The sequence below is a fragment of the Giraffa tippelskirchi genome, chromosome 11, assembly GCF_054371585.1.
Source record: "Giraffa tippelskirchi isolate mGirTip1 chromosome 11, T2T-mGirTip1v1.2.pri, whole genome shotgun sequence".
NCBI classification, from domain to species: domain Eukaryota; kingdom Metazoa; phylum Chordata; class Mammalia; order Artiodactyla; family Giraffidae; genus Giraffa; species Giraffa tippelskirchi.
The window spans coordinates 62,657,155-62,674,468 of NC_137285.1; the positions used below are offsets into that span (position 1 = coordinate 62,657,155).

Below are 17,314 nucleotides of genomic sequence, written 5' to 3' on the forward strand. Positions count from 1 at the left end.
TTACTAAGGTAGTCATAACCCTACCACCGAGACGTTTTAAAAATTTAAGGGTTATGTAAAAACACATTTTAAAGTTCTTGTGAACTATGGGGCTAAATTATATTACTTAGAGAATGTGTGTTTTACAGAGAGCATTCAACAAGCTCGTAAAATACTGAGTGTTTTCTCACAAGTCATGGATTCCTCTCTCATAGAGCATATAGTTGTGTTGGAGCAACTTAACAGTCAGACAGCTATGAAAATAATAATTCTGTTCATAATCTGAATGGACCAATTTGTACCACTTTTGGTTAGGCTCCTTCTGTTAGTAACAATTTAAGCAAAGGAGCCTTAGTACTTTTCAGATTTTACAGCTGTTTTACATAAAGGACAGGAGGCTTTTTTTCTGGAAGAACTTTTTGTTTGTTGAGTAAAGGACCCTTGGGAGACCATTGGGAGGGGTTTGAGTGAAATGTAATATCCTCAGACAGCTAGAAGTTGTTTCTTCCAGAAACTATGCATGACAAAATGGAAGCATCCCTTAACTTCCTGAAAACTTAAGGGGTGAGAGGTATACATCAAATTTACTATTGAACCTGTTACTGTCTCCTCTCTTCCGGGCTACTACTGTATCTCTTTTTTGGGAATTTACACACTAGTTTGTGACGGGACAGATGAATCAAATGAGTCGAGTTCTTTCAGTTAAGTTCTAAGAATACGGTAAACACAACTCTCTTGGACCTCTCTTCCCCTTTGTATGTTGTTTATGCTTTTTTATCCCTCATATTTTGAGAGATGTCTTCAATACTTTTTTACTTACGGAGAGCTGAAAAGCTGTCAAGAATTGGAGCAAAGCAATATCTAGGGAAACCACTCTATAAATAATTGACCTTAATAACCAAACTCACAAAGTTTAAGAAATATCTTGGTGCTTTGACATTATTTATTTTGTAAGTGATGATTATCTGGTTTTTAATATGTGGTTTTAATGTAAATACAAATAAAAGGATCACTAATATTTAAAACTAGAAACCATTAATTTAGTACACTAGCATATTAAAAAATAAACTGGGACGGTAAAGATGATTTATTCAGCAAAATGAACAGACTCAGAGATTTGGTTTTAAAATAGGAAGTAAGTAAAAGTGAGGGTAAAGAGTGTTTTTAATTCGAAATGCTCCTCCAAAACACTACACAGATGAAAAAGATGTCCTGTGACAAGAGATTTTAAGTGACACTAGAAAATAAGTGAAATGGAATGACAGTTGTCTATTTTGTACCAGTAGGAAATTACAAGTGGAGAATGTATTTGCATTAGTATGTTTAAACTTGAGCAGATTCTGAAATAATGATTTTTAAAAGATATTTCTTAACTAAATTGTTTAAAGAAAACGTACTAGGTAAAATAAATTCCGACTCTCTACTAAATTGCTTGTAGCTATTTACATTTATGATACATTAATTAATATTTTTTTTGATGCTTAGTCCTATTTCTGTGTGGCCTTTTTCCCATTTGTAAAATAGTAATGATAATACTACTAAATGAGGTTATTTTAGGCAGTTCTTCCTTTTATAGTTTCAAATGCATTACTTTTGGTTGCTGTGGTTTAATTAAATAATGCCTGCCCCCAGCACCACAGCTCAGATTGCTGTCACCACATTGTATTAAGCGTAATTGTATAAAGTACAAACTTAGCCTATAGATGGCCATGTGAATACCAACGCATATCATGATTATTATGTAATCATGTCACTTTCAAAGTCTTCATGTGATATTTTACAGAAGTGGATAAGCAAAAGAGGATGGGTGAACAAAGATAGAAGTGCAGCAAAGAAGTAAAAAATGGTAACAGTGGAAGGAGTGAAATTCAAATCAGACCTAAACGAGTTGTAGGGGAAATACTGACCCACCGGTCTGTTGGCACTGCCAGACTGTTTGAGGAGCTCTAGATTTGAGCCAGAGGAGCTTAGTGAAAGCTCACTTAAAAACATAAGCAAGGAAAGAATTTTTAAACTTTTGAGATGAGTTTTTGAAGTTCATGGAATGATCAGTGTTTCCCGTTAACCACTTTGCATGTTTTGACCTGTTTGTTTATTTTTACTATCTTTATCTTGCCCTGTCATGCAGAGTGAGGACTGACTGTATGTAAAGTGCTTAGAACAATCCCTGGCACATAGTAAGTTCTAGAGAAATGTTTGCTACTGTGATTATTAGTGATAGCACTGATTAGTTGTAAAGATGATTTTAATAGAGGAGAGTGATGGCTAACTTTAACTGAGTGCCTAAAAATCTGTACTCGGTATCTTGCGCATATGATCTTATCTTTTTTTAAATTTTGTTTTTTTTCTTTGTGACTGCTGCTGGGTCTGGGTTCCTGGGCGTTGGCTTTCTCTGGCTGCGAGGAGTGGGGCTCCTCTCTCCGGTGGCAGCACATGGGGCTTCTCGTGGTGCTAGCCTCTTCTCGAGCTCTGGAGAAGCGTGGGCTCTCAGGCAAGCGGGCCACGATGCCCTGTGGCCTGTGGGGTCTTCCTAAAAACTATAGAACATCGTGGAAGGAAGTTAAAAAAGATCTAAATAAATGGAAGGACATCTCATGTTCATGGATCAGATGAGAATCTCCCCAAATTGATCAGATTCAGCACAATCTCTTATCAGAATTGCAGCTGGCTTTTTTTTGTAGAAATTGACAAACTGATCAGACGTAAACACAAGGGTTGCAGAATGCCCAGAAATTGAAAAAGAAGAAGAGTTGTAGGACTCATTACTTCTGATTTAGAAACTTACTACCACAAAGCTACAGTAATCAGAACAATATGGTAGTGACTTAAGGATGACATACAGATCAGAACGGAATTGAGAGTAGAGAAATAGACCCTACATTTATGGTCAGTTGAGTTTCAGCAAGGGTGCCAAGACAGTTTTCAGTGTGGAAAGAATGCATGTATGCTAAGTCACTTCAGTTGTGTCTGACTCTTTGTGACCCTATGGACTGTAGTTCTTCAGGCTCCTCTGTCCATGAGATCCTCCAGGCAGGAGCAGTAGAGTGGATTGCCATACCCTCCTCCAGGGGATCTTCCTGACCCAGGGATTGAACCAGCATCTCTTACATCTCCTGAATTAGCAGGTGGGTTCCTTACCACTAGCAGCACCTGGGAAGCTCATGGAAAGAATAGTCTTCAACAAATGTTTCTGGGACAACTGGATATCCACATGCAAAAAATGAAGTTGAATGCAGACCTCACACCATAGCCCTCACCATAGTTAGAAATGAACTGAAAATGGATCTAAGACTTAACTGTAAGAGCTTAAACTATAAAACTCTTAGAAGAAAAACTTAGTGGTGAATCTTTATAACCTTGGATTAGGCACTTTAGTTTCTTAAATATGATGCCAAAATCATAAGCAACAAAAGAATGAATAGATAAATCAGACTTTATCAAAATTTAAAATTTTTGTGCTTCAAAGAACACCGTGAAGAAAGTGAACAGCCAAGAAAATGGGGAAAAAATATAAGTCATGTGACTGATAAGTGATTTTTGTCTGTATCAGTGAAATGATAGATGCCCCAATTAAAAATGGGGCAATAGATTTGACTAGACATTTCTCCGGGGGAGATACTCAAATGCAAATAAGCGCATGTAAAGATGCTCAACATCATTAGTCATCAGGGAAATGTAAATCATCACTTCAGTAAGATACTACTTCACACCTGCCTGGTTGACTATAATCAGAAAGACAGATAATAACAAGTATTAATGAAAATGAGAAATTAGAACCTTCATACATTGCTTTTGGGAATGTGAAATGCTACAACCCTTTCAGAAGATAGTTCTGACAGTTCCTTGAAAAGTTAAACATAGAGTTACTATCTGACCTAGCCAGCAACATAGAATAATGTCCAAAACTGGCTTGAAACTCAGCATTCAAAAAACGAAGATCATGGCATCCAGTCCCATCACTTCATGGCAAATAGATGGGGAAACAGTGACAGACTTTATTTTCTTGGGCTACAAAATCACTGCAGGTGGTGACTGCAGCCATGAAATTAAAAGACACTTGCTCCTTGGAAGAAAAGCTATGACAAACCTAGACGGCCTATTAAAAAGCAGAGACATCACGTTGCCCACAAAGGTCTGTATGGTCAAAGCTATGGTTTTTCCAGTAGTAATGTATGGATGTGCAAGATGGACTGTAAAGAAGGCTGAGCACTGAAGAATTGATGCTTTCAAATTGTGGTACTGGAGAAGACTCTTGAGAGTCTCTTGGACAGCAAGAACATCAAACCACTCATTCCTAAAGAAATCAACCCTGAATATTCATTGGAAGAACTGATGCTGCAGCTCCAATACTTTGGCCACCTGATGCGAAGAACTGACTCATTGGAAAAGACCCTGATGCTGGGAAAGATTGAAGGCAGGAGAAGGGGACGACAGAGGATGAGATGGTTAGATGGCATCACCAACTCAATGGATGTGAGTTTGAGTAAGCTCCGGGAGTTGGTGATGGACAGGGAAACCTCGTGTGCTGCAGCCCACGGGGTCACAAAGAATTGGACATGACTGAACAACATCAATAACAACCAGAGTAAGCAATGCACAGAAAGTGGATTAGTGTTGGTGAGGGGCTGGGGAAAGGTGGTAATGGGAAGAGACCTCTAATGGGTACGGTTTCTTTTTGGGGTGATGAAGATGATTAGATAATAATGATGTCTGCACAACCTGTAAATATACAAAACCCACAGAATTACATACTCTAAAAGGGCAAACTTGATAACAGTGAAGTGAATTCACAGTACAGTGGATACTGTGTGTCTATCATTCAATCGAGAAATAGAGCATCATTATGAACTTTTAAATCACTGCTCTTTCCTCACATGAACCACATGGCTCAATCCCTCATTTTGTTCAGAATTCTGCACACATTTTACCTTTTCAGATAGACCTTCCCTGAATATCCCATCTAAAATAGCACCCTTTGCTTATCACTCTGTATCCCTCTTACCCTGCCTTAAAAAATTAAACTTACTACTTATTACAGTTTATGCTTGAACAATGGGTTGGGTGTCTACCCTACCTACAGTCAAATTTTTGTATAACTTTTCCTTTGGTTCTTTGTATCCACAGTTCAGCCTCTGAGGAGTCAACCACCTTGGATCTTGTAGTACCGCAGTACAAGCGTATTTATTGAAAAAAATATGCATATAAGGGGACACAGTTTAAACCTGTGTTTTTACAGTACTGCACTGTACCTGAGATACATTTACTTGCTATCAGTCTCCTCCTTCCTTCACACCTCAAGTAAGCCTGATGGACAGAGGCTGTCTGTCTCCTGCAGTGCTCCATGTATAGTGTCTAGAGCAGTGGCTGTCGTGGACTTGGTGCTCATTAGATGTTGATTCAATGAATCAATAAATCCTCTATATTTCAGAGTTCAAGAAGTACTTTCTCTTATTTGGTTCTCCTGGACTTAGTCCCTATTCTGAATTCCTCTGATACTGTCTTTACTTTGGCACCAAGTTCAACTTAATATTAATGTTTGTATATCTTGTCTCTCCCTTATGTTATCTTTTTCTTTGCCCAGCGAGTCTTACGTAGTAAGGAAAAGCAGATACTCAATAAATTTTAAAGTGAACCTATTGCTATAGCAACTCTGTCTGTTTATTTGGGACATGCTGTGTCTTTGTTGCTGCGTGGGCTTTTATCCGGCTGTGGTGCAGGGACCTCTCGTTGGGGTGGCTTCTCTTGTTGTGCAGCACGGGCTCCAGGGCCTGCAGGCTTCAGTAGTGTGGCTCCCAGGCTTTAGCGCACAGGCCCAACAGTTGTGGCACATGGCCTTAGTTCCTCTGCAGCATGTGGGATCTTCAAATCAGCAGTCAAACCTGTGTCTTCTGTGTTGACAGGTGGATTCCTTACGTTGAGCCACCAGGGAAGTCCACAACTTCTTAATCTGTATGGTGGTGTCATAAGTCCTTTAGTTTATTTAACAAATTCACTTGTTTATTTGTCCAACAAATATTTATTGAATTTGTCAGTGATAATTACTGTGAGAAAAATAAAACGGGATAATCAGAAAAGAAGTTCCTGTGTGAAGGTTGCTGGGGTTTCAGATTATAACTACATTATATGTGGTGGAATAGGGCCTTAAGGAAGAATTTCAAAGACATCTTTTAGTGTATCACTAACTTATCGTTGTTATGAAAAACCAGTAGGGTCCAGTCATAGACTGATTATGAAAATTGGGTAATTCCTCATATCCAAACCAGAGGCAAGAAAGAACTTTTAGTTGGAAATCTGTGTTTCATGGCTTTTTCTCTTTTCTTTTACTGTAAGACTGAATGTCAAATATTGTATTTATTACAGTTACAAGCTAAATTTCAGTTAGGTTGGCAAATATCAGTAGTTTAAATCACAAGAAATTTTCTTTCCCTCATTGATTGAAGCCCTGTTTACCTAGCTAACCTGCAAATCAAAGGGAAACTTAATATTGCAAATGAATGATTTGTTTATGATAAACATCACCCAAGGCTCATCAAGGTGATATTAGACATCAGTGAGCTTTTAATATTAGACATGACTTTTTAGTCATCTTAATTCTGTTCTTAAAATTTTAGATTTTCCTTATGTATCAGAAGATTCGAAATTTGAAATTGAATTTTAATATCTGATGCTTAAGTCTATATTTGGTATACACTATATCTCTTAATAGCAAACCTTGCTTAGTTTGCTGCAGATATATATCATCTTGGACCGCCATGACAGCTTAAGGGAATACTACATAGTCAAGAGAAAAATAGTTCACCGTGTGACTAAAAGGACATAATTATGCTGAACTGCTGTGTGATGTGAGATGTTTTACAAGATTTTCTCTTTTATTCAAATGTTGCTAAGGATTTGAAGCGTTCATTACCAGCTGGACTTGGTCTCTCAGAAACGCAAATCACATCTCATGGCTTTGACAGTACCAAAGAGGGGGTTTTTGAAGCAGGAGCATTTCAAGGTAAGGAACCCATTATTTTTAAAGATGAGCAGGGTAGAAGATGGGAGAAGGTCACCAAATGCTACATTTATTAGAGTTGAGAACTTTAATTTCATGATAAAACACTGATTATAAACATAATCCTTTTTCTCTTCAATTTAATTTAGGAATTGTTTTAATAGTTGTCTTTATATAAACAGATCAATCTACATAATTTCACTGATTACTACTTGAAAATGGTTTTAAAATACTGAAATAAACTGGAAAATTATATCAAGAATGCAGATTTAAATTATTTTAATGGTAACAAAATTTGTGTCAATATTGATTTGTATAAATACATATTTCTTATTTCAAAGCAATTAGAAAATGAAACTTTTATTTTTCTTCCTATATATGCTGTGTCGGAGGTCTCCCAAGAGCACCCTCCAATTCAGTAATTTTCAAAGAGGACTAACAGGACTCATGGTATAGTCATAATTCAGACTATGATTACAGCAAAAGTATACCGAGCACAGTTGGCAAAGGCAGAGGATACCTGAGGTAAAGATTGGGGAAAACCAAGCATCACCTTGCAAGAGTCCTTTCCCAGTCCAGTCATGCAGGACATGCTTAATTCTCCCAGCAGAGCTGTGACAACAAATGTGAAATGTTGCTAACCAAGGAAGATAAATTAGTGCCTAGGGTTTTTATTGGAGATGGTTCACATAGGCACCCTCGCCTAGCATGTGCCCAGATTCCAGACTCCCAGAAGGAAAGCATAAACCACACTGTTTGTATAAACAGTTAAGGCATAATGAGCAAGTCTTAGAATTCCGGGAATGGCGAGAATCACTCCAAAATTGAAGTTCTCAGATGCCAGCTGAGAGCCAATCTTTTGTAAACTGGTCTTTTCAAGGGTAAATGGTTAGACCTAGTATGTTAGCTCTTTTCTGCATACATCCCATGTATATGTTTTTTTTCTTATCTAGTATAAAGGAAAATACTTCCTTTTTAAATACTCTTGCCTATAATAACCTTTTTAGGTATTTTTTCATTTTTACATAAGTGAAAAAAAGTAAAATCATGTGGATGCAAAAACGGATTGTTTTCTTGACAGAGCTCTAGTTAAAGTAGCAATAGTTGGATGTTCAATGAAGTATTTTAATTTTAATACTGCATTCAGTTCAGTTCAGTCGCTCAGTCATGTCCGACTTTGCTACCCCATGGACTGCAGCATGCCCGGCCTCCCTGTCCATCACCAACTTCTGGGGCTTGCTCAGACTCAGGTCCATCGAATCGGTGATGCCATCCAACCATCTCATCCTCTGTCGTCCCCTTCTCCTCCTGCCTTCAATCTTTTCCAGCATCAGGGTCTTTTCCATTGAGTCAGCTCTTCGCATCAGGTGGCCAAAGTATTGGATCTCCAGCTTCAGCATCAGTCCTTCCAATGAATATTCAGGGTTGATTTCCTTTAGGATTGACTGGTTTGATCTCCATGCTGTTCAAGGGACTCTCAAGAGTCTTCTCCAACGCTTCTCCAGTTCAAAAGCATCAATTCTTCGGTGCTCAGCCTCCTTTATAGTCCAACTCTCACATCCATACACGACTACTGGAAAAACCGTAGCTTTGACTATATGGACCTTTGTCAGTAAAGTAATGGCTCTGCTTTTTAATATGCTGTCTAGGTTTGGTCATAGCTTTTCTTCCAAGGATCTTTCTTCCAAGCATTTTTAATACTATATTATAATTTCACAAATTGAAAAAAATATCTCCATGCCTTTGTATTCCTTAGCCCTTTTGCAGTATTCTGTATTTTATTATACTAATGGCCACTATTTTAGTGAGAAACAACTTATATTTTAAAATATATTCCTTGCTAAATGGATCCTAGAAATAGGCATTTAGGATAACCCAGTATAATATCTTCTACTCTAGGCTGTAAAATGAGTGGGCTCTCTACTGACATCTTTTTTTTTTTTACCCTTTTCATTCTTGTGTTCACAAAAATAAAGATATAGAAAGGAAGCATACATATCATTATCTCAGTAGTCATTGCATAGCATTGTGGTGGTGTTCTCTAGGGCATAAGTTTGAATTTGAAAAGCTTGACCGATTGCCTAAGATTATGAATGTTTGAAGACACAAGGCACACTTTCCATGACGGGACAGCACTTTCCGACCGGTCTGCTGCTGCTGCTGCTGCTAAGTTGCTTCAGTCGTGTCCGACTCTGTGCGACCCCATAGACGGCAGCCCACCAGGCTCTGCCGTCCCTGGAATTCTCCAGGCAAGAATACTGGAGTGGATTGCCATTTCCTTCTCCAGTGCATGAAAGGGAAAAGTGAAAGTGAAGTCACTCAGTCGTGTCCAACTCTTAGCGATCCCATGGACTGTAGCCTACCAGGCTCCTCCGTCCATGGGATTTTCCAGGCAAGAGTACTGGAGTGGGGTGCCATTGCCTTCTCCGTTCCGACCGGTCACCAATTTCCAAATTTAAATGTCAACATAGAATTAAAAAAAAAGACTTTTACAATTAAGATGTTTGAAGATTTTCAGTGAAATTATTTAGCTGACATTTGGTTTTATCCTTTCCCCCTTAAACAGAATAGTATATACAATAATCAAAGTCAGCTGGCATTGTAACCTGTTGTGCATGAACATGAAAGTACCAGTCTGTTTCACTTGCTTATAGTTCCATCGTAGTTCCTCAAATTGGAATAAAAAATATGTTTTGTGATAATTGCAATAATTTATGTCTCTTTGAATTGACTTTATAAAACACTTTTTAAAACAAGCTACATAGTTAATCATTATGTTAAAGAGATAATCATTCTGTCATACTCGGATTCGTTAAGCTTTTACTGGAAAGTTGTAGTCAGGTGTCCTTGTTTTGAGGCATGTATACATAAATTGGAACGAATATGATTTCTCATGTTTAAAATTTAGAATATGTTCTTACTGTTGTTCAGTTGCTAAGTTGTGTCCAGCTCTTTGCAACCCCCATAAACTGCAGCATGCCAGCCTTCCCTGTCCTCCACTACCTCCTGGAGTTTGCTCAAACTCATGTCCATTGAGTCAGTGATGCCATCCAACCATCTCATCCTCTGTTGCCCCTTCTCTTGCTGCCCTCAATCTTTCCCAGCATCAGGGTCTTTCCCACTGAGTTGGCTCTTCGCATCAGGTGGCCAAAGTATTGGAGCTTCAGTTTCAGCATCAGCCCTTCCAATGAATATTCAGGGTTGATTTTCTTTAGGATTGCCTGGTTTGATCTTTCAGTCCAAGGGATTTTCAAGAGTCTTTTCTGGCATAATTCAAAAGCAACAATTCTTCAGCGCTCGGCCTTCTTTATGGTCCAACTCTCACATCCATACACAACTACTGGAAAAACCATAGCTTTGACTATATGGACCTTTGCTAGCAAAGTGATGTGTCTGCTTTTTTGAATTTTGAGTTTTAAGCCTGGTTTTTCACTCTCCTCTTTTACCCTCATCAAGAGGCTGTTTAGTTCCTCTTCACTTTCTGTCATTAGAGTGGTATCATCTGCATATCTGAGGTTGTTGATATTTCTCCTCACATTCTTGATTCCAGCTTGTGATTCATTCCAGTCTGGCGTTTCACATAATGTACTCTGCATATAAGTTAAATAAGCAGCATGACAGTATACAGCCTTGTCATACTTCTTGCCCAATTTTAAACCAGTTCATTTTTCCATGTAAGGTTCTAACTGTTGCTTCTTGTCCTGCATGCAGGTTTCTCAGGAGACAGGTAAGGTGGTCTGGTATTCCCATCTGTTTAAGAATTTTCCACCATTTGTTGTGATCCACACTGTCAAAGACTTCTAGCATAGTCAATGAAACAGAAATAGCTGTTTTTCTGAAATTCCCTTGCTTTCTCTATGATCTAGTGGATGTTGATAATTTGGCCTCCGGTTCCTCTGCCTTTTCTAAATCTAGCTTTTACATACAGAAGTTCCAATTCACATACTGTTGAAGCCTAGCTTGAAGGATTTTGAGCATTACCTTGCTAGCGTGTGAAATGAGTGCAATTGTGTGGTAGTTTGAACATTCTTTTGTATTGCACTTCTTTGGGATTGGAATGAAAACTGACCTTTTCCAGTCCTGTGGCCACTGCTGACTTTTCCAAATTTGCACATATTGAGTGCAGCACTTTAACAGCATCATCTTTTAGGACTTGAAATAGCTCAACTGGAATTCCATCACCTCCACTAGCTTTGTTCATAGTAATGTTTCCTAAGGCCCAGTTGACTTCACACATCAAGATGTCCAGCTCTAGGTGAGTGTCCACACAATCATGATTGTTCGGGATATGATCATTCTGTGTATTCTTGCCACCTCTTAATCTCTTTTGCTTCTGTTAGGTCCATACCATTTCTGTCCTTTATTGAGCCCATCTTTGCATGAAATGTTCCCTTGGTATCTCTAATTTTCTTGAAGAGATCTCTAGTCTTTCCCATTCTATTGTTTTCCTCTATTTCTTTGCATTGATCACTGAGGAAGGCTTTCTCATGTCTCCTTGCTATTCTCTGGAACTCTGCATTCAGTTGGGTATCCCCAAGAAAACAAAATGCAAGCAGATAAAAGTGGTTGTCTGAGAAAGCCTTACAAATAGCTTAGAAAAGAAGAGAAGTGAAAGGCAGAAGAGAAAGGGAAATATATACCCAACCGAGTGCAGAGTTCCAGAGAATAGCAAGAAGAGATAAGAAAGCCTTTTTAAGTGAACAAAATTTAGGATATATATCTCATGGAAAAATGTTAGGAGTTGGGACTCTGTTAGCTCTCTGGGAAAATGACTGAATGATAACTTTATAAGGACTCTATTACCATTTATTTTTCCATCTCTGGAGCAAATTTAGAAGAAATTGCTTAAATTCACTGTAACAATAAATATTGAAATCTACCCAAGAAATACATGGTAGAATCAATAACAGTGGAAACCATGAATAAATCAAAACTCTTAAGAGTGAGTTGTTCTTGGTATCTGAGTTTTGTTTTAGTGGGGTTTTGATCATTGCATACACATTATTCATATTCTAGACTTCTGCTGTTGAGAGAAAACTGAGCTAATTCTCCAAATTTCATCAATTAGCAAAAGCCTAGAGTTTTAAGAATTATTTTTGTTGGAATGATTTACTTATTATTTGGAATGATTTTAGTAACCAGATTAGTCTGACTTAAAGATTTGAAGATACAGAGAACAATTAACCCTTGAAAGTAAAGCAAATAGTTGAAGTTATCTACTTACCTCAGCACCACATCTTTTTGCTACTTTAGTTTGGAAAGTTCTGTATCATTTGTGTCATATACGTTACACATATCTCATGTTAAATCATGGGATTATTTCTTATGCAAGATTAATAAACAATAATAGCGAGAACAACAGAGCTCTGTTCCTGAGATTAGCACGAAATGGAATGATAGTAGTCATCGTTTATTGAACTCTTCTTTATGTAATAGTAGAGTTTTTGTTTAAAATAGTGATTACATTGGATTATCCATTAAATGCCTTCCAGCAAGGCATTTACTTCCTTTAACAAATAATTTATGGATTGATGTTTTTTGGATTGAATTTAATAATGGAGATATTATGGTGTGGATTCAGAACATCTGAGAATTGAATGAGAAGCTGTTTAAACCTCTCTGAGCCTCTTTTTTCCTGTAGTTTAGAGTCAGACTAGTTGATTTCTGTTGTCCCTTCCAGTTTTAAATTTTTGTGGTTCAACAGAATTTTTTTTGAAAGACAGGTATCTCTCATTTTGAAAGGTAATGCCATTCTGTTTAGATACATTGCATGTTTTGGATTTTAATGTTAGATTCAGTCCAGATTAAGTTTTCCATATTATTAAAACTGGTGACTGTTCCTGATCAGAACGTAGTATATCTGGGATATGAGAAAGTTGACATTGATTCTTATTAGAATATTTTAATTATAAATTTGATATATGTTTTCTAGAAAACTAGAAAAGAGTGTAGTTGTAATGAAATTAGCTTAGAAACATAAAAATATATTCAGCTAAATGTGAAGGATGTTACTAATTTTTTCAGTTTCTTTTCAGTGATCACTTCCCTAAAGGCATACAACCTTTAGAAGTTAAAATAATCAATTGAAGCTGTAGTTTTATGCTGGACATTAGCAACAATGTTGGGTACTCAGTTTTTCTTACTTTTTAAAAAAACTAAGGCTCAGAGATGTTGATTAATTTGCCAGGGTGTTCCTGATACTATTTGATAAATAAAGCCAGAATTTCAAACCCAGAGTTAGAATTTTAAAACTCAATGTGTTTCATTCCAGAATTGTGTTCTTTCCTCAGGTTCTCAAATTTAGTTGTGTTTGAAAATAAGTAGCTTTTAAAAAAACTACTGTTGCCTAATGAGCAGCATGGTGACTATAGTTAATAATAACGTATACTTGAAATTTGCTAATAGATCTCAAGTTTTCTCACCACACACACAAAGAAGGTAACTATGTGAGGTGATGGATGTAATCATTTCACAGTGTATACATATATCAAAAAATCACTTTTTACACCTTAAATATATGCTATTTTTATTTATCTAATAAATAAAACCAGAAAATCAATCTAATAAAAAAGCTTTAAAGATAACCTGTTTCAGTGATAATCAGTAGATCTTGTGGAATGTCTCAGATATGTTTTAAAAGCTTCAGAAGTCTTATGATTAATCAGAATAACACTTTGTATTATCACTTCTCAGGCTTCAAAACACATACAGATCACCTGAAGATCTTGTGAAAATGCAGATTCTAGTTAAGTAGGTCTGTATTTCTGATGTGCTCCAAGATGACATAATTGATGGAAACCCCTTGCATCCATACTATAAGTAGCAGTAATCTGTCTAGGTGATACTTGATTTATGATTTGAAATCTTTGGCTATAATTTCTGTGAAGGCTGATTCATTCACATTTCTGTGAATGATAATGATAAATCTGATGCAAGTGTTACATGCCTTTGGATTTCTACTTGAGGAGCTTCCCTCCCTATGTTAGAGTAGCAAGTTATAAAATGTTGAGTTAAGCTTTAAGACCATCCAGCTGTGTCCTTTAATCACATACTTTTAATTGATTTGAAAATAGCAAAGTCCAGGTAAAGTCCTGCTTAAACATGATCTTACCACATTTCTTCTTACAGTTCTGTGTTTTGTTTGGTTTTAATAGTTGTATGAAAAGTTTATATAAGAGTTCATCCTAGAAGCATCCATTTGTTACTCATCCATTTCTGCATGAAAGCAAGCATATTAGTTCCCAGTTTTTAATCCTCTTTTTGAATATTTTAAAGGAAATGTCAGTACAGCTATATTCAAAATGTATATTATATGGAGGAAGAGAAGCATTTTCACAGTGAAATGTCTGGCCTTTTCAGGTTCCCCAGCACCGCCTCTGCCATCTGTTATGTCTCCTAGCAGGGTGGCAGCTGGTCGACTGGCTCAACAAGGAAGTGATTTAATTGTTCCCGCAGGTACTCACTGCACTGGTTGGATAAAGCCCTTCTTGCTACTGCTGAAGCTAAACTAACTCACTCAGTTTCATATTGCTTGCTTTATATTCTTAGGTGTGTGTTATTCTGGCTTTTTTGGTGGCTGCTTTTTTTTTTTTTTTTAACAATAAGGAAAGTAATCTCTCTAGCCATAGCTTATCTTTCTGGCTTTTCAAAGTTTATTAGGCGCAATCTCAAACATGAAATTTAATTAACTTTACAAGAAAAAAACACTATAAAGTTTGATTCATTTTTAATCTACCTTTCTTTTCTTCGCTCTGGAAACTGTTGCTTTACTTATTTGATCCTAAACTCTCGGCTTTGCAGCTCTGCCATCTGTTTTCAGTTAAATAAAAAAGGACTTTCAACAGTTGGGTTGTTCATTATTTGGAATGAATCAAGTGGAAAAGGTTGTGTCTTCCTGTTTTCAACTTGGACTTAACAACTAGTTGTCAAATTGCATCAAAATACTATGTAATTTTCCAGTTATGCCCAGTGAAAAGTACTGGGAAAAACCTATTTCTTTGCATTGGATTTGCTTTTCACTTTAATATTGCTGGACTATAAAAACAGGGCAAAAAGTAAACTCTGTGTTTCTTCTTACATGAAATGTTAATATTTTATATTTTGTTTATGTGAGAATTTTGTAAATTCTTAGATGCATTTGATTTTATATACTGTTCTCCTTCTTAGATTGTGGTAAAACTGTGGTAAAGCCTGGCCTGGCTATAGGGGTGAGAGAAGAAATTTTTGCCAACTCTAACCTTTTAAAACAATTTTATAAAATGTTGTGTTTTTCTGAAATTGTTATTTTAAAATTGTGATGTTTCTATCCCAAGTTATTAGTATCATAACTGTTACTAAGCATGTTCTTCTGTGGAAACTATTTTACTGTGAGGAACTGTGTAGTTGTGGGGTTGTTGTTCTGTCATAATTTCTTAGTTGTTGGAGTAATGCATTATCAGGGCTTTATACTGCCTGTATTAATTATGGCTTTGGGGGAAGTGCTGGGTTTCTTGAGAAAAAATTGAGGCACAATGAAGGTCTTGTTTTAACAAAACCTCTTATACTACAGTAAGATATTTTTAATGAGTATCTAAAGTTATAGTATTTTTAAACCCTCCAAAATTTTGGTAACATTCTGTTGTTGGTCTCTTCTATGTAGTACAATGAAAGGAGATCACTGTGAAGACTGTGAGCCTTTCAGATTTTTAATGACAATTTTTTAAGAATCATTAGGTTATAAGATAAATTGTGGAAATTTTATTTTCCTTGAAGTAAATAGCAGTTTAGAGAAGAAGGCCTATTGCAGCATTTTTTTTTTTTTTTTAAGAAGATGGACAAACCTTTATGGCAGAAAGTGAAGAAGAACTAAAGAGCCTCTTGATGAAAGTGAAAGAGGAGAGTGAAAAAGTTGGCTTAAAGCTCAACATTTAGAAAACGAAGATCATGGCATCCGGTTCCATCACTTCATGGCAAACAGATGGGGAAACAGTGGAAACAGTGGCAGACTTTTATTTTTCTGGGCTCCAAAATCACCACAGATGGTGATTGCAGCCATGAAATTAAAAGATGCTTACTCCTTGGAAGGAAAGTTATGACCAACCTAGTCAGCATATTAAAAAGCAGAGACATTACTTTGCCGACAAAGGTCCATCTAGTCAAGGCTATGGTTTTTACAGCGGTCATGTATGGATGTGAGAGTTGGACGGTGAAGAAAGCTGAGTGCTGAAGAATTGATGGTTTTGAACTGTGGTGTTGGAGAAGACTCTTGAGAGTCCCTTGGACTGCAAGGAGATCAGTCCTGGGTGTTCATTGGAAGGACTGATGTTGAAGCTGAAACTCCAGTACTTTGGCCACCTGATGGGAAGAGCTGACTCATTCGAAAAGACCTTGACGCTGGGAAAGATTGAGGGCAGGAGAAGAAGGGGACGACAGAGGATGAGATGGTTGGGTGGCATCACTGACTCAATGGACATGGGTTTGGGTGGACTCCGGGAGTTGGTGATGGACAGGGAGGCCTGGCGTGCTGTGGTTCATGGGGTTGCAAAGAGTCGGACACAACGGAACTGAACTTGACAAACCATTTTTTTTTGTTTTTACATTATCAGGAAATCGTCCTTAAAATAATTCTAAGAAGTTCTAGTCCTTTACTTTGTGGGAACCTTCTTATTTCTTTAAAGGCATAAGTAGTTTAATTTGAACTGCATCAGTGTTTTGTTTTCTTTCTACTTGTCTGTGTGGTTTGCATTTTTATCTTTTGTTCTGGTGTTACAGGTGGCCAGAGAACACAGACAAAAAGTGGGCCAGTTATTCTAGCAGATGAAACTAAAAATCCTGCAATGGAAAAGTTAGAACTTGTTAGAAAATGGAGTCTAAATACCTACAAGGTTTGTAATTTTTTTTAATGTTTCCACCCCAAGTAGCTCTAAGAATTTCATTTGAATGTTACTCAAATTATTATTTTGCAGTTATATAAATGTATAGGAGAGAGTAATGCTCTTTAAACATAAATATACAATTAAAAATATTTTGTCTTACTGATCTTTGCATAAATGTAGTTTAAAAAATCAGTAGGGTGAATTCTAAAAAGAGCTACTAAAGTTCTTATTAATTGACAGATGACACATAATTGAAGAAGAGATACGTTGTCTGGGAGTACATTTAGCTGTCCAACTGCCATAGATATGTTTGTCAGAACCTCCATCTTTTTGATACTTTATAGCAGCGGAATGTCAGGAGAGGTATATTAGTTTTTCCAAAGTTTGGAATTCTCTGGTCTTATTGTAATAACTAAGCACTAAACTGTACACACAGTAAATGATTGGATTTCAAAGGTTTATTGTTGTTAAGTGTATTGCTTCAGAG

General features: G+C 36.9%; 1 protein-coding gene across 10 annotated transcripts in view; it reads left to right on the plus strand.

Moving 5' to 3' along the window:
- ARFIP1 (ARF interacting protein 1) overlaps positions 1 to 17,314 on the plus strand; it is a 135,802-nt gene that overhangs the window by 65,101 nt on the left and 53,387 nt on the right. For 3 of the 10 annotated variants that reach the window (XM_081543654.1, XM_081543656.1, XM_081543657.1), the window contains 3 exons: positions 6,868 to 6,976; positions 14,333 to 14,428; positions 16,724 to 16,836. In XM_081543654.1, coding sequence (XP_081399780.1) covers positions 6,868 to 6,976; positions 14,333 to 14,428; positions 16,724 to 16,836 — 318 coding nt within the window. Of the gene's footprint in view, positions 1 to 6,867; positions 7,499 to 14,332; positions 14,429 to 16,384; positions 16,837 to 17,314 lie in introns of all 10 variants that reach the window. The other 7 variants (XM_081543660.1, XM_081543658.1, XM_081543659.1 and 4 more) reach the window with 5 other exon arrangements.